The sequence below is a fragment of the Ambystoma mexicanum genome, chromosome 2q, assembly GCF_040938575.1.
Source record: "Ambystoma mexicanum isolate Mex_15411 chromosome 2q, UKY_AmexF1_1, whole genome shotgun sequence".
NCBI lineage: Eukaryota > Metazoa > Chordata > Amphibia > Caudata > Ambystomatidae > Ambystoma > Ambystoma mexicanum.
This window is the reverse complement of record NC_090924.1, coordinates 333,875,506-333,903,121: the sequence shown is the minus strand read 5'-3', so window position 1 is coordinate 333,903,121 and position 27,616 is coordinate 333,875,506. Positions and strand designations below refer to the sequence as shown.

At 46.0% G+C, this 27,616-nt stretch overlaps 1 protein-coding gene across 1 annotated transcript in view; it reads right to left on the bottom strand.

The window, feature by feature from the left end:
* The window catches only part of RAB26 (RAB26, member RAS oncogene family), a 1,605,669-nt gene that overhangs the window by 635,591 nt on the left and 942,462 nt on the right, over positions 1–27,616 (bottom strand). The window contains exon 5 of the mRNA XM_069647333.1: positions 5,056–5,108. Coding sequence (XP_069503434.1) covers positions 5,056–5,108 — 53 coding nt within the window. The remainder of the gene's footprint in view (positions 1–5,055; positions 5,109–27,616) is intronic.

The window sequence follows — 27,616 nt, the reverse complement described above, 5'->3', positions numbered from 1 at the left end:
CCCCAAACTCTGGCAACCTCCTGAAAAGGCATCCGTCAATGTCCTCAGAATTCAGGGAACGTACACATTTTCGTGGGTGCCTGTCGCTCCCAAATTATTCAGTAGCCCTGGCCCAAACTGCCTGCGGGATATGACCAGACCCCTTAAAGCGCAATGCAACCTTTTTAACAGAAAACAACAGCACCACCTCAGGCCAGACGCTATTTACCAGGACCAGTCGTGAGCTTTATTGAGGGCAAAAAAAAGAAGAAGGACTACACATGTCTGGGGACGGGCGTGTTTTTTTTTATTGTAATAAAAAGTTGTAGTGCTCTGTGTGGGGATTCTGTCCTCACCACACAGACCTTTAAAAATACAAATCAGCCCTCCTCCCCGAACTTCGGTAATGTCCAGGTATCTTTACAACCCCAAATCAACCCAGAAGGATTTCGGGGTCATCCACGCCCAGTAACCTCAAAGCTCGGATGGACCTCAAAAGATGTCTCACTCCGGGGGTCTCCTGGATGATCAAGAACTGACTGAAGCTAAAACCTAGCAAAATGGATACCCTCACGGGCGCCGCCAAAGCAAGAAGCACAGCAGCAAGTTCCTGGCCAGAAGATCCCGAAAGTCGCCCTCCGACTAACAAAGTGCTAGAGACCCTGGCAATCTCCATGAGCAGCCACTTGCTCAAAGCTATCGTGTCTTCCCTCACTTCCCCTCACCGAAAGCCTGCGTCCGCCTCCCTGTTGGTGCTCAGCTGGTCTTAACTAATAGCGTCTACATGGGCAGCTCCGAATGCCTTCTTAAAAGATTTCCATGTGTTAATATCCCCGCATAAATATCGTCATACAAAAAAGTCGCCATATCTTTGTGCCGATATTAAGCCATGGAACCGGCGGGGGACACCCCCGTAACCCTCATAATTGTTTTAATGGAGCGGGGATACCCCCGCAACCCATAGTCCCAATAACCCCCATAAATTATCCCCACTAATAATATCGCCATGGCCTTATCCCACAACTATGTATGAGGTGATATTATTGCCGGTCCGATAGCACAGCGAGTAGAGCTCTTGCTTTGACATCCGTGCAGAGCCTGCTAACGCAGGTTCGAATCCCAGGGCCAAACTCAGCCTTTCATCCTTCAGAGATCAATAATAAGCAGAGCTCAGATACCTGAGGGTTCGTAGCACTATATAAATGCTAAATTATTATTGGTGGGGATGATATTACCTGATACCCTAAAAAGGCTACAGAAGAGAAAAGTCAGGGCAGCAAGACCGCTGCTATGAACAAAACACCAGGGAGAGCACGTCGCACCAGCACCGCAACCCAAACACTGCCCTCCCCTCAATAGCGGGGTCCAAGCCCAGGCACATTCATCAACCATAGGGACTTCAAAGATCGGGCACCACGATGTATCCAAAGGAAAAACATTCCAAATGTACTCATCCAGAGGCTAAGATCCAGCAAAGAAGCCCCCTGAAGGCGCCCCACCACAAACAGAAACATCAGGAAGTTGCCGCTTTCACTCTTCTGGCAACCAAACGGTGGAGTCCAGTGGCCAGGGGTGGACTGGCCAAAAGGGAACTCTGAAAATTTGCTGGTAAGCCTCTGCGCCCTGGGCTTCTCTTGTGTGGTATTTCCAAATTCTCCCATAGGAAAAGGGTTGGGCTTGCTGAAAATGTGGAATATGGGGCCACTTTGAATATTATTTCCAGGGCCTCTTTTGATTCCCAGTCCACCCCTGTCAGTGGCAAGCAGGGAATTGCGCACTTTAGGATTGCATTGCCTTCTGAAATGCGCTTAAGACCTGGCCCTTCACAAGAGCGCAAGTAAAGCATGGGTCCAAACCACATCAATCAGCAATCGCACACTTAAACATGGCACGACCAGAAGTTGTCCCCGATCTATACATGCCAACACTAAGCACAACTGATGCCTGATCGTGCAATAACACCAGAAAGCACAGCACAGACACTGGGGCGCACACCAGGCTGAGTCGGCAGGGCTACTACACCCTTTGGAGGTTTCAATACAGCAGTCTGAGGAAATCACAGAGGGTCTTGTACACCCTCACTGCGAGCCGCAACTCACAAGCGGGCACATTAGTGTTCTCAAACTATCCTACCCGAGCCCTGCTGCTCTGAAAGAACTATTGACCCATTAGTAACCACTTCATCTCAGTCTCCAATCCTACGAAACCTAGGGTGACCAGATTTCAAAAGTAAAAAACCGGGACAGGGCAACTAACATAAAAGTAGGACTAAACCTTGAAAGTGGCTGTGAAGGCACTACACTTTAGTAGTGTTGGGAGGAGAAGGGGGTTTAAGTGTTAGTGTTCAAAGAAACACATATTATAATTAAATTATTACAAACAAACACTATCTTAAGTTGTCAAATGCAGCATTTCTTCTGTGCGAGCTGTGCCTGCCAGCTATGAAGAACTACTACCAAAAACCAGGACCACTGCAGTGTCTAATAAAAACATAATCTTGAGAAAGGGGGACAGACCATCAAAAACCGGGACAGTTCTGGGAAAACCGGGCCGTCTGGTCACCCTAACGAAATCCCTTTGTGCCCTGTACATCTGCACCCTGCAGGGACCCCGACTCAAGCAATCCAGTGACTTCACACTACTCTACACCTCAAGTACACCATTTACCGGAGTGCAAATAGTTTTCTTTTTTATCCCCTTCCGACAGGAGATGAGCTCCGCATGAGCCCGTCTCCCGTCGGAATGGGAAAAAAATGACATAAAAATGGCCGCCACCCTAAAAACTGAAAAGGGACTAGCTCCCTTTTTGGATGATGGCAGCCATGGAACACAGGTTCGAAAATGACTGCTGTCATCCAAAAAGGGACATAGTCCCTTTTCTATGTTAATGGGAGTGGCCATTTTAATAAAAAACATTTTTCCAACCGCACTGGGCGTTGAAGGCACAATCGCGCTTGGCAGAGGCGGATTGTGATTGGTCAATCGGCCTTTCATGGGTGCGAATATACCTTTTTGCCCAACCCTCTCACGCTATTATTCTCTTGTGGACCTCAAAGAGGCTGCCAGATACCAGCTGGCATGAAGGAATACACACCGCACCACAGGCTCTGTAACAGGTTAGAATATCATTTGAAGCAGAGCTCAGTCTCCTAGCTGTTTTACACAGCGGACGTGCACATTTCAGAAGTCACACTTTTTAGCACCTGACAACGTAACATATAAAAGCATCAGATACAAATACACACAAATGCTGATTGCCAGTGAAGAACAGACATAATGGGCCTCGTTATGAGTGTGCCGGTCCCGTAAAAATGCTGGTAATACCAACCAGCACACTCTGAGTTTTATGACCTTCCGGGAGTTCAGGCCCCTACTGGCAAATTATTGTCCCAATCACAGGCACCGGTAGTACCAGTGCCAGTGATTGGGGCAAACCCATTCCATGGAGTCTCATGGGACCTTACTGCCATTGCCGGGACCAGTATTATCCTGGTAACACCAGGATATTGGGCGCCGGTAATAATAATAATTATTTATTTCTTATATACCCATCGGTCTCATAGCTCTCAAATAATAGAAGACATTCTTATCCCACAGGGTTGTACTAATTTTATATACCTAGGAAGGATGAAAGGCTAAGTTGACCCTGCTGGGATTCGAACCTGCCACAGCAGGCTACACACAGATATCAGGGGCTAGGGGTTAGCTCGCTGTTCTATCTGACTGGCTTGGTTAGGGTGGTGTCACCGACAAACTCGTAATGAGGCATTGTCTTCAATTCATCTGTTTATTTAACCTTTTGTGTCCTGAAGAAGGCCTACTTTATGTTCATCCTTTCCAAGGCCGAAACACATTCATATTTTTTTAACTGTAGGCTTGAGAATAATTTGCGTTTCTGAACATGTCAGGGCAAGACAACAATATTAATGGAGGCATGTTGAGTCTGTGGTCTCTGTCACTTCAATGTATATTAATTCACTAACCCTACTTTCGCTACTTCATGCTGTAACACTGTTTGTGTCTCAAGATTACACATCAAAAATGAATAGTTTTAAAACTGACATGGTTGCCAAGTAATACTAATAATGTCCTTTACGCACTTTCAGATTCATATCCAAATATGCCGCTTCTGTTAGGTGATGGCATACTATGGAGACACAAGTCTTTAGTGCCTAAACATCTACACTGCAAGCTGCGACTGCAAAATAACAGAAAATTACTTTATTTGTTTATTTATTACATGTATGTAACGCCCAGATCCGGAGGCATCACAGCATTTGTACAGAAGACAAGAAGAGGAAGTAGAGGGTGGCAAGACAGTAGCTAGAATTGTGACGCCCTCACCATCCTTCTAACAGCAATGCCTCCACGTAGGTTGCCGAGGTAAACATTCGGTGCCCAAGCAGCACCTGGGAATGTCCAGGTAACAGAGGGCGTGCTCCTCAGGTAACACAGAGCCTGGGCGGGTCCAGTGAACCCAGGGACATAGAGCAAATCTACACTGTCCAACCACCATAGGGAAAGCTGGTCAGATAGCACAGCGAGTAGAGCGATCGCTTTGAAATCCGACCTGCCAAGGCAGGTTCGAATCCCGGCAGGGCCAAACTCAGTCTTTCATCCTTCCGAGCTCGATAAATGAGCACCTCCCACTGTGGGTAATTACAAGCAGCTGTCAGATGCCTGAGGTCATTATTGCTCATTTGTTAGGCACCTATACAATAAGCAAAAACTGTAAGGGGGCAGTCTGTTCAGGCAACCTCGACAGGTGCAAACATGTATGGGTATATTTTAACAGTGGGACAAGGTGTGTGGGAGATGCGTGTGCAGGTTACTGGCCCAGGTGCACCAGCCTAGAGGCAGACAATGCCAGGGTCACAGGTGAGAGTGGAGGGTGCACAGGTAAATGCGGAAAAGAAAGTGACACCTGGGAAACACAATGCCAGGAACATTGTTCTACACACAAACAAGCAGGACCTCCCGCAAGTGGCGATGGAGCTAATGCACGAACAGGTGTTGACACAATTCCCTTTCCACATGCAATGTTCTGTAGCATTTTATCCGCAGCACGTGACTTACTTTAATGTTGTCAAACGAGGATTTGTTGGTGACGTCGTACAGCAGTAGCAGAGCTGCGAACAAATAAAACGGGCAATTAGACAAGCTATGCACAGGTCCACGCAGTCTACAACACTCAAGAAGTACTCAGAGGCAAACATGACAAACTCTGGGATTAAAGGCAACTGTAGGGACCACTGCAGGCCTCGAGTTGCTATACCCGACCCTTCTTCCTTGAAACCCAATCTATGTCTCCTGCTGCCTTCCTTTCCACTCTGCCACCTCAGCTTTCTTCACACAGGCCTTTCTCTTTTGATGCCTCCCATCTCACCCATCACTTCTGCGTTCCTCAATCCACACCTGTCTCCGCGGTTGACCACCATCTCACCTCGTGGCTTCCTCTTTCATTCTAACCCTATCCCTTGAGGTTCTGTTGATGCCACGTTCTGTTGGCCATTTCTTGAGGTTGCACTAAATCTCCTCTCGACACGTCAACCGCATCCCACTGCGTCGCTGCCCTTCAATGCGATTGCATCGTGTCTTGCCCGATACCTGTGGCCGCTTCCCCATATCCCATCCTTTTTGCTTTTCGCTTTCCACCCACCCTATCACTGCAGATCATCCGACCCCACTTTCTTTGATCATGATTTATCTTGCTTAGTTTACTCCCCCCGGCCCCGGGCCCTGCAAAGCGCCTTGGGTTTCAGTCATCACCCATCTGCTCGAGTCCTTCCTCTCAATTCTTTGTTTTACTTCCTTTGAACACACATTTTTCCTTTTATGTCTTTCGGTTCCCCTCATCCTCACAGCCCCCCACCAAAATTCATATAACCCTACGCATGGTCTAAAAAAAACACTTCTCTTCATGTAAGCCAACATTGACATAGCCCACTCAAAGAAGTCAACCCAAGAAATTAATTCACGATTGGTGCCCCTACTGTTGCAAGTAAAATGCACATCCCTGGAGGGCCTGAAGGATCTGAGAAAGTGTGACCATCTTGAAATTGTCCTTCCTGAGGAACTTGTTCAAGTATCTCAAGTCCAAGATGGGTCTCAGTCCTCCGTCCTTCTTGGGGATCAGGAAATATGGAGAATACCATCCTTTGTTCCTCTCTGCTACAGGTACCTGCTCTATCGCACCTTTTCTCTTTGGGTTTGTCACTGTCGTTTACATTAGAGATTGCCAGTAGACTGCATACATGTTTACTTATATAGCCTGTTGGGGGCCTATTTTAAAGCCTAGCTGAACTTGCAGTTGGCTGGCATGTTAAGGGTGCCTGCCACTAAATGAGGGGTGGGAGGGTGTGTAGCCAACTCAAGCTGCAGAATGTCAAAGCGTGGATCGTGTGTTGTAATGTTTATTATGTGCTTGGTGGGGGCATCCAAGGATCCTGCGGCTGATGATGCCCAGAGCAGCTTTAGCAGGTGGTGGTCTGAGTTCCTGTGGACATTGTAAGCGTGACGGACCACATTGATGAGCCACAATGAGGTGGCCCTGCGGGGACGGCGGCTGATGGTGGAAGGCTGTGGCTATAGTGTGCATCTGTGCTTGAGTGGCTGGAAACAAGGCGAGACAGAGTTAGTGGCTAACAATGACATTGTGTGTGGATCCTGGTACATTTCCTCTGGGGCACTATGTAAATACAGGCTCCATACAATGGATGAGCTGTTGAACAAAGGTGCAAGAATTGAGGGTGCATTAGGCTTTTGAGCATTGCCTCTTCTTCAAACTGCGTCATTGGCGGCTGGTGATTTTTTTAATTGGAGGGGTGTCAATATTTGCCACCAATATGCATGAGCGGCCGAGCCTAGCGAGTGATCCCAAACCAACCACGGAGGCCAGGGTGCTTCTCCCCAGAGAACATTTTTTGAATAATTGGCTAAAATTATGCATTATACAGCCGACATTCTGTGAAAAATTTGTTTCAAAAGCCAGACAGTTTACAATCAGTTTTGTAAACGCATGAAAAAATAAAATAGATGCAAGTTACCAACAGTGCACAGGAGAATTTTCAAATGCATTTTCATGATGCCTTTCCCCACAATATAGGTCAGTATGGAAAACATTTTCATGCTGGCTGTGCCCATACATTTCCATATGGCTGCACCTATACATGCCAGCATTCCCATTTGAGAACATTCTCATGTTTGCTTTGTACATAATGCCAGTACTGATACTATCATAAAATATGTCCAAGCTGGCTCTGCCAATATATGCCAGTACCTGCACATAAAAACATTCTCCTGTTGGCTTTGCCGTTAAAAATGCCATTCCACAACAATAAAACATGTGCAACATCTAATAACGCATATGTTTGCTTTGCCACATTAAGAATTGGCTAGACTGGCTGCTTCAAAAAAGCCATTCTAGCCACGTAATAACACTTTCATGCTTGATTTATCATAAATGGCCAGAAGAAATTCCATGTCAGAGCAGAAAGCATAACCAGACTGAGTGCAGCAATGCAGTCGTCTAGCCTTATAAAAACACGTATCATGCAAACATGATGATTGTTGTTACTTGGCTAGACTGGACTGCAATGCTGCAGTCAGTCTGCTTGCGCTATATGCCTCAGCCATCGCTGAATTCATGTTTGCTTTAACATTGATGCCCAGTAAAAAAAACATCCCCTTGTCCGGAATGGGGAGCACCCAATCAGAGCCCCACTCACCTTGCTGGTGAGTGGGCCCCTTGATTCCTCATCAAATCAAAGGCCCGCTCACTGTTCTGGTGAGCGGGCAAAGCAGCAGGCCTTTGATCTAATGACTCAAAGCAGAGACCTGCTCACAAGCGAGTCTCTGCTTTAATTCATTAAATGAAAGAGGCCCACTCACAACCTTTGATTCAATGACTACAGCAGAGGCCCGCTCAGCAGCAGGCATCTGCTTTGAGTCATTAAATAAAAGAGGCCCTCTAACCAGCACGGTGAGCCGTGCTGACAGTGATGGAGAGAGGGCCCCTTCTATTTAACGAATCAAAGCAGCAGGCCTTTGATTTAATGACTCAAAGCAGAGACCCGGTCACCAGCGGGTCTCTGCTTAAATTCATTACATAAACTAGGCCCACTCACCACCTATGATCTAATTAATCAAATCCGAGACATGCTCACAACAGAGACCCTCTCGCTAGGGCTTCTGATTTGGGAGGCACCCTCCTCCCCCTGCACCTCTAAATCAGTGTACTTATTTAGGGGTGGGGGGGTGTTCATTTTTTTCACAGTTTCAAGTACATACTCCATTCAACTTCTCATTCAAACACTTACCCCACACAACATACACTCATTCACACACACACACATATGGGCCTCATTATGAGTATGGCGGTCCAGAAACAAGGGCACCGGTAGCAACGTACAGGCACCCATTCCGGACCGCCACACTCTGATAATGCCGGTAGTGGCCACGGATCCCCCGGCAGGTCTGACCTCCTAGGAATTCTGTCCCCTATCGGCATTGTCTTCACTGAAGCACTGGTGCTGGTGATTCAGTGTCCCCATTTCAATGGGACTCCACAGGAATGGGGATTTACTGTTTCCGCCGCCTGACATCCCGGTCCTCCACCACTTGTAATATCTCGGTGGCACCAGGATATCAGTTGGAGGAAACGGTGTTATGAGTTTGGCGGCACCCGCGGGTTATCACCGATCTTATAACGCGGCCCATAAACTCATTCATCGTACATGCAGTCCTGCACACATGACATTTTTTGTGTTCTTACCTGCAGGCACCCCCGCTCTTCCAGGTCTGGCGACAGCCACTCCGTGCAACATGATCAGGAATCAGAAGTGCTTCTTAGTACCTGCACATGCACGCAGCAGCCAGTGTGTGAACTGGAGGACACCCCAAAAGCTCTGTAAGTGTGTGGAGGAGCAGGAGCAACCCCTCACACATTCTGAGCTGCAGTACCCCAGCCTGCATCCCCAATGGGCGGTGCAAGGCTGGGGAAGCAAAATGCCCCATCCCTGCATGGCGGACTGGGCATGCGTGCATAGGTACAAAGAAGAATCCAGACTAGAAGCGCTCCCTCTACTGTTGCAGGAGAGTGAACAGTCAGAGTTTTTAGTAGCCTGGCTTGGCGGCGGCGCATCCAAAATGGGTGGGTTGATGCCCCCTCGCCTATTATGGATGAAACGCCCCAGAGTGCGCAAGGGCACCAACCTGGTGGCATGTGCAAAAGGGCACCATCGTCCAGGGAATATTGATTAGTCAGCAATGAGTATATGGTGATAGCAAGGTGCCTTGTCCCAGTTTTGAGCGCGGCTGCTGGAGGAAATTGCGCGTTATGTGATCCACATGTACTTGATGCACGTCATAAAAATACACCTAGAATCCTGTCAAATAGGCACATTCTGTTTATGTGGGATTGCCGGCCTGTTTGAGAGCCTACGACATCAGGGAGTTAGGTAACCTTGCAGACAGAGCACATAACTCGGGCATCACTGGATTCTACTGGCAGTCTGTGACATGGCTGGGTTAATTTACGATGGAAATCTTTAGCCGCAGAGCTTTCCGAGGGACAGGTCAGGGTATTCCCATAAAGCAAGGGGCAAGTAATAGTAAATGCATGCAATAACTGAGATTATAACACTTGGAATGTTATGAGATCATTCTTACTAGACAATTTTATGTTCTTATGTACTTATTTATTTATTTATTTATTTATCTATTTATTTATTTATATTCAAACAAGTGCAGTCTGCAGATTGGTTTGTATGGCCACGTTCAGAATTTTACATTGGAAGGCCAATGGCAGCATGTAGTGTATTTCCTGTGAGCACCATTTAGCTGGTTTCTGTACTAACAACTTCTATATACTTATCATACTACATGCTATCAAGAGCGGCATAGGTTATAATCAATGTGTAGGCCCCAACATTTAGGATCTAACAACTATTATGGGGCCATAAACCTCGTTTAAGGCCCTCACTGTGCCCTGGCATTTTACTTTATTTTCACAGCCCATAACACCTGTTACGGCCCTTCAACCCGGTCTATAAAACCTAATCAGTGACCACACTGCAGGTAAGGCCACCCAATAAAAAACTGATCAAGTAAGAGATCGATGACTCCAATTTAGTATACTGTGCTTTGGCGTGAACTCCCACTGGAAATCCGAGGGAAGGATTCCTGAAGAAAAGCATGGGTTACATAACAGACTAACCATTGATAGCCATGGCCGCCCATGAAAAAAATAAAGATAAGCCTAATCTGACAATGATCATAAAAATGAAAAGACACCAATTTCAGAAGACGAGCTAAGACTGATCCATCTGACAAGGGGTTTCAAGAATACCAGCGTATGCATAGACTGCATAGGATGGTCACATCTTTGACAAGTCACCTGCCTTAATTAGGTTTGGTTTTGCTCTGAGGGAGGCTTATTTCTATAAGATCCATGTAAGAACTATAACATAACAAAAGGATCTTAACATAATACAATTTAGTGCAACATTCTGCTATACAAACATACCTTTAAGGATAAAACATATTCATAACTATAAACATAACATTAAACTTGACAAATTGATTAATAAAATTATACTCAGACTGTTAACAGTTTTACACTATGACAAAAACCTCACCTTTCTGCATACGCACCCTACAACTCTGAACTAAACACAACCTGTAGAGGAGCAGCTGTACACATCAGCAGGAGATCCTACATCCCTACATTTCCTGTATTGGAGCCATGAGACCATGCCCTGTCTAACCTCAGCTACTGTGCCAATGCCGCAGCGAGTATATTGAAGACGGTATCTATTAAGACAACCATACCGAATATACCCTCGGGTTGATGACAGCCTGCAGGAGGAATTTCTTGAAGGAATATGAGAAAGAGCTAAGAACATGAACGGATGATGTCATAAGAAAGTATGCACAACATCCTGATATACTGAATAAAGATGATGGATGTATGGATCCTAGAGGACAAATGACAAAGTAAAGAATCGAGTGAACCTTAAAGAGTAAAAGAAAAAGATTACACAGTAACAAAATGCAGAAATCAGAAGTTTAATGAATGTACAGACGCTGAAACACAAGATAGATCAAGTCATCGTGTAGGTTAGCCACAAGTATTGAATAGAATGCAGGTGAAGCCGCCATTTTATAGAAACTGGACATTGGTATCATGAAATAATAAGCCAGAAAATCACTAAGAAATCACTAAGAAAGAAGGAGATGGATAGTGAGCAAATGCTGGTAACCAACTAAGAAAGTACACTGGTTAAAATGGATAAAGTCCATGTCCAAACACACTGGCTGTAGCATCCACCGATAGTTCTAATTAATGATAACACATGAGTCTGCAGGTGAATGAATGTATTCATTGGACGGGAATACATATTTCTCATGGATTTGTGTGAGCAACCAACCATTGTGAGAGCTTCTAAAACCAAGCAATGGGCGATCGGATGGATAACCCCCACACCCCCTTAGATTTTATTTCTTTTAAATAAAAATTTACAATTGTGCATTTTATGGCAGAGCTTTTTTTTAAACAATGGATAAATACCTATAAAACCTACAATTGGTTGTGTGGGGTATCACATGAATACAACACAAAAATGTAATGCAAGTTTACCAACAGTCCACAAGAGTATTGTTCAGTGCATTTCCGGATCCTTCTGCACACAATATAACCCAGTATTCTGCTAGTGTCAAAAGACATGTTCAATCTCCATGTTTCAATATACGCCAGTATTCCAAAAATAAGAAAACACTCATGTCGGTATTGCCCATAATCCCAGTAATGCCACTGTAAGAAGAAAAGTTTACACTGGCCGGACTCATACATGGCAGTATTCCTACATATGCTAGTACTCCCATGTAAGAATACTTATGATGGATTGACCCATAATGTTGTTGCCACATCTTAGTTGTGCTAATTAAGGGCAATATCCTTATCTAATAAAACTCAAATGCTCTTTTCACATAATACCTCAATACTGCATATGTAACTAGATAAAAAAGTATCGATGTTGGCTGAGGCAAATGCGGCCAGTACCTCCATGGAAGAACCCTCATGATGCCTTTGCCAATAATGCCAGTAATATTACCATGCCATGTCCATGCAGGTTATGCCACTATAGGCCATTGTCCCTCCTAAGAACACTCACATTGGACCTCATTACGACTTTGGCGGTAGCCATGCCGCTAGTGGAGGCATGGCTGCCGCCGAAATCGGGTCCGGGTTCCCAGAATGGGGATTTACCAGGCCATTGCAAGTTCAGAGGGCCTGGTAATTCCTCCCTCCAGGAACCCGGACCCGGACCTTCCCCATTCCCATCTGAGCCCCCATAGGGCTCAATGGGAATGGGAGAGGGTGCAAACAACAGGCCGATTATGAGCAGCCCGTTGTTTGCTCCCTCTGCCCCTCGCGGGACCCGCTAAGGACGCCTGGTTTGACCAGGCATTACTTACCGGGTCCCGTGAGGGGAGCTTGTAATGAGGCGGAACGGGTTTAACGGGTCCGCCTCCTTTAGCGGAGCCCGTTAACCCATTCCGCCTCACTTGTAATGAGGCCCATTGTCTTTGCCAAAAATGCCAGTATTATTGACATGACACAGGAAGAAAGTATGCCCATGCTGCCACTGTAATCATGTCAATGCATTTACCCATATAAGAACACTCATTTTGGCTTTGCCCATAATGCCAGTAACATTGCAATGACGCAGCATAAAAACATGCCCATGCAGGCTGTGCCAACACAGATAATTACCTACATGTAAGCAAACTCATGTTGGCTTGGCCCATAATGCCAGCCACATTGCCAGATATGTTCATGCAAGCTATGCCAAAATAGGCGATAGAACCCTTAAGAACAGTCATGCTGCCATTTTCGATAAAGCCAATAATATTGCCATGTCACATAAAAAAAGATCAATGCTTGTCCACGTTTACCAATCACCATCCTCTCGCAAAGTGCCCATTCACCAGTTCCTTCCATCACAGCCCACAACCCCCTTTCTCTTTTCATCACATCACAAACACAACATCCCCATGCAGACTAAGTGCCTCATTACAACGAAGGCGGTAACCATGGCGCTATTGGTGCCATGGTTGCTGCCGGTAATTTACTGATCCCGCCATGGTGAATGGCGGAATTACCGCCCCATTCCATGGTTGGTGGGGCGGTAATTCCCCATTCACCATTGGCCCTTCGGGCTCAATGGGAATGGGGAAAGCGGCAATTACGACACCGCAAATTGCGGTACCGTAATTGCCTCCAAGGTCCCTTTGCGGGTGCCGTCCTTAACGGCTGGTAAAACCAGCCGTTAAGGTAGGGACCAGCAAAGGGACCTCGTAATAGGGCGGTAAGGGATTACCGGCACCGGTGCCCTTACCGGTGCCGGTAATCCCTTACCGCCATCCGTGTAATGAGGCCTTAAATCTCACTCGAGAATTCATAAGCACACAAGCCCACACACAAATACATAAACTCATACTTGAACACACACATATGCTCACATCCAGGCCTGGTTTGGCCTATAGGGCAATAGGCCCATGGCCGAACCAAAAATACAAAATGCTTGTGTTGGTCAAAATGGGCCTCTTTTTTTGGCCAATTTGGGCCAGTAGATGAGTTTATTCACTCTGCAGCTAGTAGATTTGACCAGTGTTTCTGGATAAATATTCTTTAAAATGCACAATTTGCATCACACGTTATCAAAAAACTCCTCCTTGTTTAATATTGAAGCCGTGTCACAAAAGGAATGAATGTCAATTTGCAACTGTGGGCAACTTTTTCATTGGTGCCCGAGACAATTGTATGGCCCAATTCGACCCTGTTCACATCACGCATTCATTCACCATAATAGCACTTGCATATGAACAGTATTGCTTTCTCTCTCACAGAGACAGGCACACACACTCTGCCTTTGTACTTACCTTCAAGCCGCAGAAGCAATTGCTTTATCAAAGGGCTTTGAGTATACATATTCTGGGGGGTATAAATGCCATTATATCTCCCCCACTTAAAACTGTGGGGGTGATTTGTCCCCTATGTCCCCCCCATGTCCTGCGCCCATGTGGCTACCTGCAAACTCGTAATGAGGCCCATTGTGTCATTGCTGTCCATTGTGTCCTTTGTGATGCGGCACCAGCTTTCTTCTGCCGATCCATAGACTGCGCAAGAAGATAGCAGGCCGCGTGGCCTTTTCTACGGAGCCCACCACCAGCTGCAACTTAAACCGGCTGCTAGTTTCCATGCAAGGCATGGGATTTAGCTTTATAGCCTTTCCCGATCGTCAGGGCTTACTCTCCGGTTTAGTGGTAGACGCTGTGGTGAGGGCAAGGCTTCTGCAGGATACAGACCAAATGAGATCTTTTCGAGCCTTAATAGAGCAAGTTCATACCAAATTCAGCTCAGAGGATTTCTCTAGAGTGAAAGAAGGTTTGCATAGGATGGACTATGTGGATATTCCGAAGGTTGGCGCCAGTAATGCGTCCACTCCCCGTAGATGCAACACGAGACGTAAGGCCATTTTAGGTGAGCATGAAGGCATTCCAATATGAGCAGCAAAGCATTCGCTTCAACGCCTTTTAGGATGTTTGTTGGGGCAATCCTGAAGTATCTTGATAGCAGGTAGGTCCCGGAACCAGTCCGTGCTCAATGTATGTATACAAAAGTGTTTCTCTGTAGTCCTCGTGTAATTACAGGGAAGTACAAGAAGGTATAGGCAATAGGCTTCACCCATCTTCCCAGGGGAACTATTAACCCTGGAACACTCACAGACTAACTTGGTGCATCACACACACCAACATTCCACATTCCACATGCAGGAAAGATACTACTGGACTCCTTCCCTATAATATGGGACATGGGTTAATAATGTGTACCTGCCATATAAACAGAACGGCAGCCAACTGAACACAAACCTCTGACGGCATCAAGCAAACCGTGAACAAATGATCCTGTGCATTATCACTCCCTTTCCCCTGGGCCGACATCTCACACCACCTGCACGTGAATCCAAGTCCAAGATAGATTTGAAAACATCTAACACACTTAACGAGGCCTACGCATCGGCCAGTCATCTGGAATACCATCAACCAATCACTGAGGATACCACCAATCTAAACTGTACCAAGAGCATTTAGTGCATGCAGTAGAATAACACGGCATGGCAAGTTGACTATAAAAGTTAAAAGTGCAATATAGCACCATGCAAGTTATGTGATTTTAGGATCTGGAAGACGTGAAGGGAGGGCCCTCCAGACGTCCAAGGTTGGCGAAAACTGAACTCTATCTGAGGTCGGGACGTGGAAGGGAAAAAGCCTGCGGACAGGACCAGTCATCAAGGAATGTGGGGCACAATCACAAGGGTGAAGGAGAATCAAGACAAATCACCTGAAAACCCTTTTCCCATTAGTAGATCCCATAGTAGATCCTAAAAAACCACAGCCCCCCCAACAGAAGGGATTTATCTATTTTGCTCACCGGTCTCCCAGACCCTTTTGTGGTTTTTGAATTTTTTTAACAGGCATAAGTGGGCTGGGGTGATGGTCAAGCACATAAAGATCTCTTCTAGAAGGCATTGAAATGTCCATATTGTCCTAATTGATTGAGATAAACCAAGCATTGCCTGAGTGGGTGAAGGCCCTGAGGATAGATCAGCAAACGGCCAAGTCTTATAAGAAGGTTCTGACATTGGCCAATATAATGGTGCAGTCCTTTAAAGACCCGCTTTCCTTTATGAAACGTTTGGTTAGTATTTCTTAAAGCTTGGGAAACACCCCGTCTTCATATTTTCCGAGTCATCTTGGATTAATCGTAAGCTATGATCTAGACTGGCCATCGTAAAGTCCGGGACTAACAGTCCTCTCTTAACTTCGTGTGGCATTATCTGCTTGGCTGTCAAGGTACCGCCTTTACTCTTTTGGTGGCTCCACTCAATTGGTTGTTCCTTATGTTTCAAAGCCGATTGTAAAATGGCAGTCATGTATATCTATTCACAACCTTCCGTGTGTTGGACCACATCCTGTGTCTCGTTATTCGGCTTGGTAATGTCCTTCCAGGGGAATTGTAGGGTGCTCTCTCCTAAGTCTTTCTTCGCTTTCAACTGTTACATTTTTGGCATAACTCATTTAAAAAATCATCTGAAAATGTAGCATAAACACCACCATTGCATGTTTTGTGCTAAATGGGTAGTTGTCCCACCCTGGCCCTCTAAGACCACATCAAGCAGAGGTTCATTATCCGTATTCCACATGTACCAGTCCATCCCTGACCACTCAAGCAGCCATCAGCAGCGTGGGCTACAGAAGCAATTATAAATACATGCACACATGGATACATTATGAGAATGGGGATGAAGAGTGGATGTCATGAGGAGGGGGGAATGGAAGGTTTGGTCCCTGGAGAAGCCATTAGAGTGTTCCAGCACGACACTCGGGGCTTCGGTCTAGTTGTTACGTCCTTTTCCTCTTATACTGTGGGAAGCCATGCCCTCTCGGCTCGTTGTAACTTTCCTGTTTCTTCGCTCTGCTGTGTTCACTCGCGTTCCAGCCTTCTGCCTTGCTAGTGCCTATTCGGTCCTTCCTAGCTCTACCGTCTGCCTTGAGTATCATTCTCCTGTGATACTTCGCCTGCTTTCTTCCTTCGTATCTCCTTCCAGCTGATCCCTTCTCTCTCTGGTGATTACCTTTCCGCTCTTGGCTTCTCCCTCTAGCTCTCTGTCTCTGTTCGCTTGCAGTTCCTTTTTTCCCTCTACTTCACTATCCCTATCTTTCTGTAGTACCCGCTTCATTCACCGTGACTCAGCTCAGCTCCTTCACGTTTCCGTTAAGGACGTTCCGTGTCTGCTTTAAGTGTTGTTGTCAGCTGGCATACCAGCTAAATTGTAATCTCCGGTTTCTCTTGCCGCTCTCCTTTGGTGTGCCGAGCGTCTTGGGAACTTACTATATAGGTTGTCACTATCCTATTCTGTTTCTGACTTCACCCGAGTTCCTACTCCTATCATTCTTTTGTCCTGTCCACTTGTTTCAATCAATTTTCGTTCTTCTTATCCTTCATATATACGAACGAATACCATCACGTCCTTTTCTCCAAGACTTTCACCTTCCAGACCACCTTTGGAATCCTCATTGGACTTGAAACTTCTATGGAAGAAAGAACAAAGAGAAACACCTACTACTTGCAATGTCTTCCCACAAAAGACATACAGGGTTTTTTTATGCCACCGGCTTTTCCCCCTCTCTGGGCTGCGCAGGGGGATTGTCATTGTTGTTGCGTACTGTTTCACAGTGCAACGACAGTGTCGAGTTCCCGGAACAGACCTTACCTCTTCACCAAAAAGGGAGCTCCTTACAGAAATACTGCAGAACCCTCCGGATCAGACCTGTCTTCCCGCGATACTGACACTGACACACAGGTGAGCCCCTCATTTGATGATAGTGGAGTCGGCGCGAATGTTTCTTAACATGTGGTGGTTTCTGTGACAAACAGCGGGAATGCGAGTCGTGAGCTCATTGTGTAGCACTCTGCTGTGGCGTTGGGACTTAAAGTCGCGACAGTAACAGGAGTCACGGCAACTCATAAGTCTAAGGCGTGTCACACATGTCTGGTAGCCTGTTTGTTCCCTATGCTTGGGCATCAATGGATAACAGAAGAGGAAGACGATAAAGGTTACTTTTTGGCCACTGTGAAGCGGAATGTGTCTGCGTGTGCCGAGTGATAAAACACCAAAAATTCTAAAAATAAATACTTTTAAATAACCAGGTCATGAGTTTTGGAGCTCCTCTTTCAACTCCCCTCCCACGCTCGGTACACTCTTTCTGATGCTAACCTGAAGCTGCTCCTGAGGGGACTGGGGAGCCAAGAATACCACTTTATTACTTGGCATCCTGCTGGCTCCCCAGGCCTGTGGATACTCACTTGTGACTTCCTCCACTACCGTCTGCTCTTGAGGAACCATAGTGGACTTGGGAGCGTGGTCAAAGCTTGCTTTCCTAGAATGGGATTCAACTTCCAGAGCCTGGCGATGTCAGCAGATTAGTATTATTGCATTGCACTTCCGGGTCAAAAAAAGTCAACCTTCCAGTGCTAGCGTGGCACCTCCAGATGCTTCATTTAGCTTCAAACCTGCTATGAAAGTTGGTAGAACAGGACAGGGAAACAAACACGTCCATTTTACGGTGCATGTTCGAACCTGTTGCTCTCCGACAGGTGGGGTTGGAAGGACACCTCTCCACTCACCAATTCAAATACATGTCAGGACCCAGGAAGACACCTCCTACACACTAAAACTAAAGTTGCATTATGGAGCAAGTACATGTGGATTGATTACAAATGGACACACTGGGCCTCATTACGACCTCGGCGGTAGCCATGCCCCTATTGGCGGCATGGCTGCCGGCGAAATCGCATCCGGGTCCACAGAATGAGGAATTACCGGGCCATTCCGAGTTCGGAAGGCCCGGTAATTCCTCCCTCCAAGGACCCGGACCCGGTCCTTCCCCATTCCCATTTTAGCCCACATAGGGCTGAATGGGAATGGGAGAGGGAGCAAACAACGGGCCATTACGAGTTGGCCCGTTGTTTGCTCCCTCTTCCCCTCGCGGGACCCGGTAAGCACGCCTGGTTTGACCAGGCGTTACTTTCTGGGTCCCACGAGGGGACCTCGTAATGAGGCGATACGGGGTAAACAGCGCTGGCACCTTTTACGGCGCTGTTAACCCCGTACCGCCAGGGTCGTAATGTGGCCCATTGTCATGTGCAGTGCTCCTGGTCCAGCACCCAGAGGGCATGCCCTATCCTGCGCTGCACAGATCATCGCTTCTGCATGTGCAGCACTGAGAAGGGGGCCATGTGCCCTCTACCAGTCAGGGCATGACTGAGGCAGTCTTTTTCCCAGGTTTCTGTGACCAAGGCAACTGAAATGTTGGATCTAGATAGAGGCTCTTTCACCCTCCCAGTTGCTACCAATCATGGGCTAAGGTTGTATTTAGATAGGGGCTCTTTCACCCTCCCAGTTGCTACCAATCATGGGCTAAGGTTGTATTTAGATAGGGGTCTTTCACCCTCCCAGTTGCTACCAATCATGGGCTAAGGTTGTATTTAGATAGGGGCTCTTTCACCCTCCCAGTTGCTACCAATCATGGGCTAAGGTTGTATTTAGATAGGGGCTCTTTTCCCCTCCCACTTCCTTTTCTGTCTCTTGGACAGGCTCTTCTTCTTGTTCCTTTCCTTTCTCTCACGGTGTCGCGCAAGGGTCTGTCCTCGATCCTGTTCTATTCTCCCTTTACACTTCGTCTCTTACTGCTTTGATTCCAAGTTTCGGGTTCCAGGCACACCTCTATGTTGGCGATACCCAGATTCTTCTTTCATTTCTCTCCTTTTCTGACTCTATTCATCATTGTCTGCACTTCTGTCTATCTGCTATCTGTGCCTGGATATCTTTCCGTTTTCTGAGTCACAACTCTAAGAAAACTGAAATCTTGTTCTTCACTGCTTCCTCTAAGATTCCCCCCTCCTCCCATCTACTTTCCTCTGCTGCATCTCTCTTTGCCCTCTGAAGCACAAAACCTGGAAGTCATATTTTATCCCTCTTTCTCCTTTCAAACACATATCAAGACTGTGGGCCTCATTACAAGGCTGGCGCTCCCGTAATGAAGGGTGCCAGTACGGGACCGGCACCCTTCATTCCGGGACGCCCTATTACGAGGGTCCCGCGAGGAGACGAGGGAGCCACCCCCCCCATTATTATTAGCTCCCTCCCCATCCCCATTGAGCCCTATGGGGGCTCAAATGGGAATGGGGATGGGTTTTTCCAATGAGGATTTACCGGGTCCTCCAAGGTTGGAATGGCCCGGTAAGTCCTCATTGGAGGAACTCAGTACTGGAACCCGGTATGGAGGCAGCTATGCCCTTATTAAGGGCATCGCTACTTCTATACTCGTAATGAGGCCCTGTATCTTGCTCCTGAAACTTCCCTCTGTTCAACATCAGAAAAGTTTGCTATCTGCTCACCTTGGGCCTCATTACAAGTTGGGGGGAGCAGTAAAAATGTGGCAGTAACTTTATTACCTCTGCGTTACTTAAGTTGGATGGAAAGTTGGGGAGTCACCTCCAGCTCTGAGCTGGGGGTAAATCTGCTGACATTCTGCCCATTTTCAGTGCAATTACAGTGGCGGTATTACCGCCACAGTGTTTGCACCGGAAATGCCCCATTGGGCCCATAAATGGGGACTGCAACCAGGGATCCGGCGCTAATAGCAGTAACACTAATTACGTTGGGTGATATGCCAGGAGATTTACCACCGGGATACCACCCAGTCGTGACGAGGCCCCTTCTCTTCAACCAAAACTTTGCTCCAGCTTCTGGTTCTCACTCATCTCTATTACTGCATCTCACTTTATGTTGTCCTACCTAACTATGAGCCTTATTATGAGTTGCATGGTATCTCGGCGGTAAATCTGCTGAGATACCACCAAACCGATTTACCTTTACCGCCACTTGGTCCGGCAAAATTACTGTCAGATTACAAGTGGTGTTTTGGTGATGTTATTCCCCATTTACTCTTTAGGACTCCATGGGGATTTTGGCAGAATTAGTACCGGCAGTAATTCCTGCCGAAATGGCAATTCTTTGAGTGTTAAGGTGGTGGAATTAGCTACAGCCTTTGCTGGAGGTTTCCCTCCACCATACTTACAAACCCATAGTTTGGTGGTGCGGTAATGCAGCAGTAATACAGTGGTAATTCTATTACCACTGCATTACCACCATTTTGGCCACACGCCAAACTTCTAATGAGTCCCAATGTCTTTTCTCCTCACCGATCTACCCTGTACTCTGCGGTTAGGACTCTGGTCTTCACATTTCACCTAACCTTGCGCGCCTTAAATGGCTTCCGGTCCGCCATTATTGCAAATTCAATTTTCTTTGTCTTGTCTTCAAATCTATTCGTGCTCTCGCCTCTCCTTACCTCTCTTCCTTGATTTCCCTTTATCAACCCACTCGGAATCTCCAGCCTTCTTCTCAATTTCTCCTTTCTGTTCCCCGTCCGCCTTGCGCCACCTCTCGCTTTCGCTCAATTCAGCTTCTTGCCTCAAAAATGTGGAACTCTCTCCCCTCTGAAATTCGCTCATGCCCCTTTCTCTCCCTCTTTAAAAAAAACAGCACAAGTCTCATCTACTACATCTTCCCTTCTCTTGAATTCTGTTAATTATCCTTGGTCTTTTCCTTCTGTTAAAGCGTGTTAAAGCACTTTAGCTAAAAGTGCTATATATGCATTGCAAATAAATAATAAATAAATAAATGTGCTCGATAGTTTTGTGAAGTTGGTATATAAGTATTGTGGTACATTTTTGGGGGCAGTATGAAACTGGCAGTAATATGCTTTGGAAAGGACAGGTGTGAAACAGTATAATAATGGTCTGGTGACAATGAAAAAAAACTCTGATGATGTTGGGGTTCGTTTTTGAAGAAGCCCAATGACCCGGAACGTAAAATTACAGGCTGAGACGAGCACTCTGCCTGTTAAATAAGTTCAGTGCCAAAGTATGCTCCACCTCTTACCCTTTCTCCATAAAGGAAACATGCCAGAGTCCCCATGCATGTAAAATTTGGATGCAGGATTGAATCCCTATTTATTCAGCTGGCATTTTACACTTGTAAAAAGCAGTCGGAATCCGTACTGAATACGTGTAATGCCAGCCGCCATGCATTCATGTGCACAACAGCCAGAATATCACTTGTTTGCTGTTGGCGGGTATACATGGAACCCAGGATCAACCCAATTTGTCATGCCTTTTCTTCAACACCACCATGAAAAATCATACAATTACACAGAGTCTCACGGACATGACTCTGTTAGTAGCCATGTTGGCCTCCACAGATTCACCAGGCCAATTAAAATGTACTGCAGTGTGTTTCAATAGGAAAACATTGGCATGACAATATCCTGGAGACAGTGTGAAACTAGTGTGGTCATTTCCTGGGGCAAAAAAGAAGCCACCATACCAATGTGGTGAATCAAGTCGAGGTGATACTGGCATGGCATTTCGAGGTGAACAGGTGTGTTTCAGTGGCACGCCTAGCAGGTTGACACATTGAGCATCATGTTAGTAGTACGTTCAAAAGGTGGGCGAATGGTATATCTGTGCGCTACGGTATTCGGGTACAGTAGTTCAGTATATTGAAAACATGTGTGTGACGGCTGCAAAAACCTGACTCTGGGCCTCATTACGAGTATGGAGGTAGCCATGCCGCTTTTAGCGGCGTGGCTACCCCCATACCGGGTACCGTGTTCCAGGAATGAGGAATTACTGGGCCATTCCGACCTTGGAGGGCCCGGTAATTCCCTTTCCTGGAACCCGGACCCGGTACATCCCCATTCCCATTTGAGCCCCCATAGGGCTCAATGGAAATAGGGAAGATGCTAACAACGGGCCCTTTAATGACGAGTCCTGTTAAGGAGGCCTGGTTTTACCAGACGTCCGTTGCGGGACCTGCGAGCAGACCTCGTAATGAGGGGGTAGAGGGATAACAGGGCCGGCAGCTGTACCAGTGCCGTTATCCCTCTACCACCTTCCTCGTAATGAGACCCTATGACTTGTTATTCCCCTAATCAGTCAAAGAGTAGAAAACAGAATGTGAAGTAGTTAGATAAGGTTCCGTGCGCGGAAAAAATTGGAATCAAATCAAGCATATGGAACTAGATAAACCTTTTGTCCTTCTGTACAGTCCTAGGTCGTTCTAGGCTTTGTATACTCTTCCTAAACCAACGTCAACCAAACGGTGGCCTGTGCTAATGTTTCGCCCTGGTTCGGGCTTTATCAAGGTGTAGCAGTACATTTACAACAGTTAAAATCCAATACCTTGTTCCAAATTACAGCCAATTGTGTGTTAGTAACATTGTGTATAACATTCCATAAGCTGTCTCTATAGCCTGGCATTGTTAGTTCACAATCTTTGGATGTTACCAACCTTGGTTAGTCAAAATCTTTGCCACTTTACATACTTTTTCATGAATTAGTATCCCATGGTCATTTTGCTGTTACATTTGTTAGTTACTATTCCTTATGTTAAGTTCTAGGTTACATTTATAGTGGGTCACTGCCCATCTTATATGTTATCCTTGAAATTTCTCACGTATATAGTTGCACAAAGTTAAATCCTTTAGCCACTGCAAGTGCATCGGGGATAATATATATTCATAAGTCTTGAGTAATCCTCAGTTCCAACTCCATGGCGTGATGCTTCCCTCTCAAATAATATTTCACAGTTACTAATATATATGTCTCCTTAATAGGAGTGGCGGCAGCTCGGCTATTCAGAAGGCAGCGCTCTGCTTGTGTGTGGTAGTAGTATCTACAATGTTTTGAGAAGCTCCTTCATGTTAGTGAAATACCATTAAATATTTTGAGATACACCCAAAAGAAAGCTGAAATTTATCAAAAGGAGCATGGCATATAACAATAATTCTGATGGTCTTTGGTTATTTCTTGTGAATATTGCAATTCCGGTTGTATTTTTTAATTAGGATACCACAGGGGCAACATGCTGATCTTGGAAGCAAAACCACGCAGAGCAACAGAGGTTCGAATCCTGGATCCGGCTTAGAAACCAAACTCAGGTACGGCATTAGGCGCGTTATAAAAAAAACAGTTAAATAAAAATAAATACATTATCTAGTTTGTCGACAGTAACATGCATTATGTATATCCCCTGACTTTGCTGCAGATGCATCCTTCCTGGAAGGAAGAGTCCTTTTTTAATAGAAGTATGGTACCCACAGCCTCATTGGGCTTATTGCAGGATCATTTTCTCTCAAGAAGCTAAGAGGAACCCCTCAACATATACCACTGATGCCACAGATGCCAGCTCAGCAAGGAAGACCTCCTGATCCACAGTGGCATCAAGGACCAGACCTTTTGTTTGGCCAAAGGAGAGCTGCTCGAAACCTTTCCTGAAGGCAGCCATTGCTGCTCCACCGGAACCAGTGGTTGAGACATCAGACTGAAGAAAGTTAAAGCTTGTGGCATGTCTGGACCCCAGGTTTAAATCCCTTTCATTTTACAAACCCCACCCTTCACAAGCAGAGAAAGGCATTTGACAAAACAATTTCTTACAAAGCCACCCAAGCTTTGCTCATCATTTGACTTTGGACATAAAGCTCAAGCGTCAATTTGAGAACTTCAATATTCAGATCAATACAAAGAGCGTGAGAGATTATCGCCTGACCATCTCCCAGCCCAACGTCGTTGTCCTATAGCCCTACACAGGGGGGGCGTTCATCAACACACATGACCAGCATTACTGCACAGTGTAGAGGAGGAGCCAAGCATCCCTAGCAGAAGCTCTGCCCCCATGTTGCCTATATGTTGGGAACCAGAAATTGCAACACGTGCAGTCCCAGTGAGAATGCCCGTGCCGCAAAGAATTCTTGAAACAAGGTAACCATTGAAAAAGCCCTATATGCATGCACAAAGAAATAACGTTCTTTTAGAAGAACTATGAGAGTGAGCAAGAAAGAAGATTGGTGATGTCATGCAAAGCAGAACTGACGCACCCTGAAAAGATATGGAAGACAGAAGAACATAAACATTTTATAAGATCTGAAGAGGAGGTGTCGAAGATGAGCAACATTTCGGGCTCGAGATGAAGATGCTCATGCAAAGAAACACTGAAGAAAATGCAAAGTCATTTTTCACTTGTACAGGTGCAGTAACGCAAGTAGACGAAGTGATCTTAAGGCTGGCTACATAGTGAATAGTTTGTGGTGATGCACCAATCTATATACATAGGAATGTATAGAACCTATATGTTCCACGATGCACTTTAACAAGGCTTGAAACACTGTGTATGGAAAGGTTTTTAGTGTGGCACATTTGGAAAACAGCTAATGGCAAAGGAGAAATTCACGAAAGGCTTGCCTGGCCCTGCACCAATAGTCAAGGCCACCGTGAGCCTGGTTGTCCATCAAATAGTTACAATGATTGTGAGAAAGAAACAAACTTCTGTTTGAGGTGACATAGAAAAAACACTGAAGGTGCCAAGAGTTCATCATTTAATAGTATTATATGCAGTAAGGAGCTCGAAAATGTGGTCTCCAGTCACATGGTCTGATGGAAATAGACTTTGGGTCGAGCTACACCGAAACTAGAAGATAAGACCATGCCATACTCCTTTTAATTCTCAGGCACAGAGAGCCTCTGCAAGACCAAAATCAAAGCCTTAATTGAATGGCAGACCGCAAGAGTGATGATAGATGATGGGCTAATTGGGTGGGGAGGCATGACCACGTTGACCCTCCCAGCACCTGGAGTGGTAGCATGCGTGCTGCTAACGTGTGGAATATTCCAGAATGGTACAAGCGTGCCAACCAATTGTAGAGGGCCACGTATCAAAGAGCCCTATAGTTTGTGTAACCAATTAATCGTTGTGTATTTTATGACGATGAAGATGACTTGCACTAGAGGAGGGCTTAGTTGTCCACCTGATGATAGAGACCCAATCACTACCCTCGTTACTATGGAACATATACTTAGATATTTTCTGTAAGCCCATCAAATCCCCAAGTAGGTTTTGTAGTTTGCCACGTAGTGTAATTTTGACTATAAAAGTTATGTTTTTTCTGAAATGTATCGAGAGCTCAAGTGAGCGTTGGATGATGTCCGTTGTAACATCCCTTTTTTAGATAATTGCTAATAAAACAGAACAAGGTTTTGCCAACTTCCTGAGTAGGTTTTGATTATTGATGTTTGAGTAAATTCTGCATCCCCATCAATCTCTAAATATTGCCACCTCGTCTTAAAGGGCCCAAGTCTATGGGTTCAAGAGGATAGCACATTTTTCTTGGTAGACCCCTTATCAGAAACCAGTTTGGTTGCCATAGAGGAGATCATAATCACATTGGAACTCGCCAAAAACTTGTTTGCTCAGATTTGGAACTTTTTTGTTTTGGTTCCTAACCATCCTCAAGAGAACCACAACATCTCTGTACATCAGAGAGCTACCAAAGGACCTCGGCCAAGGATGAAGCAACGTGTGTGGGCTGTCTGTGCTTTACCATCCACTCCCTCAGACTGAAAAAGAAACAAGCTGGGCGACTTCCACTTGTGAGCAACAAAGCCTCATTACAGTTCTCCATCAGCATCCATCCACCTACTCCTGTGCAGAGCTTTCAGATCTTCTTGCACAAGTAAACCAAGAGGTTTAGTAGCCCTGATCTGGGATTGTGAGGACGTTCTGGGCTACAGCCTGAAACACGCTCCTACCTCTTCTAACAGTCACACCTGTTCGCATAGATGGCCGAGCACCCTCCAGCCCAGCCTCACTTTTGTCACTGGTCCTGATAAGGAACCACCATAAACATTATGAAGAATTTTAAAGCAAATCTTAATTATATAGAATAAATGAGACTCGAAATTACACTAGTGCGATAATAATTAAGATACAAGACCAGTCAATTTTAAGCCAGTTTGGCTTTAATCTTTTGGCCGCTTTTGTGTGGACCTTAAGCTCTTTACTTTCTACAGTATTGTGTGTGTTTTATTCCCTCACGTTTCCCCAGAGCTTTTTGAAAATCGTAACCTTTTGTTGTTAGTTTATCCGTGTGCACTTTGTGCACTTTTCCTCAATATGTTTTTCACTAAAGTTTTGTTTTTACATATATGAACTGTGTGTGGGCCTAGGGAAGAACCACTCTGAGACGTGAAAGACATTTCAAGGGGGTTTATTTGGGATCGTTTACAAATTCTGGGGAATTGAAATAGAATTGCTGAACGGCAGGAAACGGACTTTTGGGGAATGTCGGCTCTGCAAGCGTAGCCCGGGCATCCGTAACCCCTGGTTAGTACTAGGGCTCAGTAACCCCTACTGTCTGTAGACTCTCTGCTGTCTGGGACTCAAGGTGGCTTCCCTGGGGGCTGTCTGTCTGACTCTGTAGGGGCCCTAGCCCACCTACTATTCTAAGGGAGTCCAGGGATGGTGCCGTCGTCCGCGCTGTTGAGTTGGCAGAACTCACGCAACACTCTCACCACACCTCACTACTCTGATGTTTCCACAATGCTCTGCCCACCACGCTACTGTGCCTCTGGTGTTTCACTCCGCCTTCCTACCTCCACCCTTAGATATGATCCTCCGTTCACGCTCCTCTTTCTCTACTCCTAAACTCCCCACCACCACTACCTCCTACTACCGCTCACTACTATCACGCGTAATACCTCTCATCTCTACTACTACTTCACCTCCACACCACTGCTACTACTCCACTACTATTAAACCTCAGAACCTACTACTACTCCTACCACTATGGTACCACTTCTCACTACTACCATCTCTACTACTGCTACCACTTCCACTACCTTTCCACCTCTTCTATCACTACAACTTTGCTTCTACTACCTCTTCTTCTCACTACAATGCACCACTTCCACCACTATAACTACCACTCGCTATGCTACTTCCCCTCTGCTACCACTGCCTCCACTTAAGCCTCCTAATACCTCATTTCTACTGCTGCTCTACCACTACTTCCCTCACTCCTCACACCCACGCACAGCCACTCCACAGACCCCTCTGTCCAACAACCTTCACATTCCTTCTACTCTGTCGTCCTCTGATCTCTCGCAATC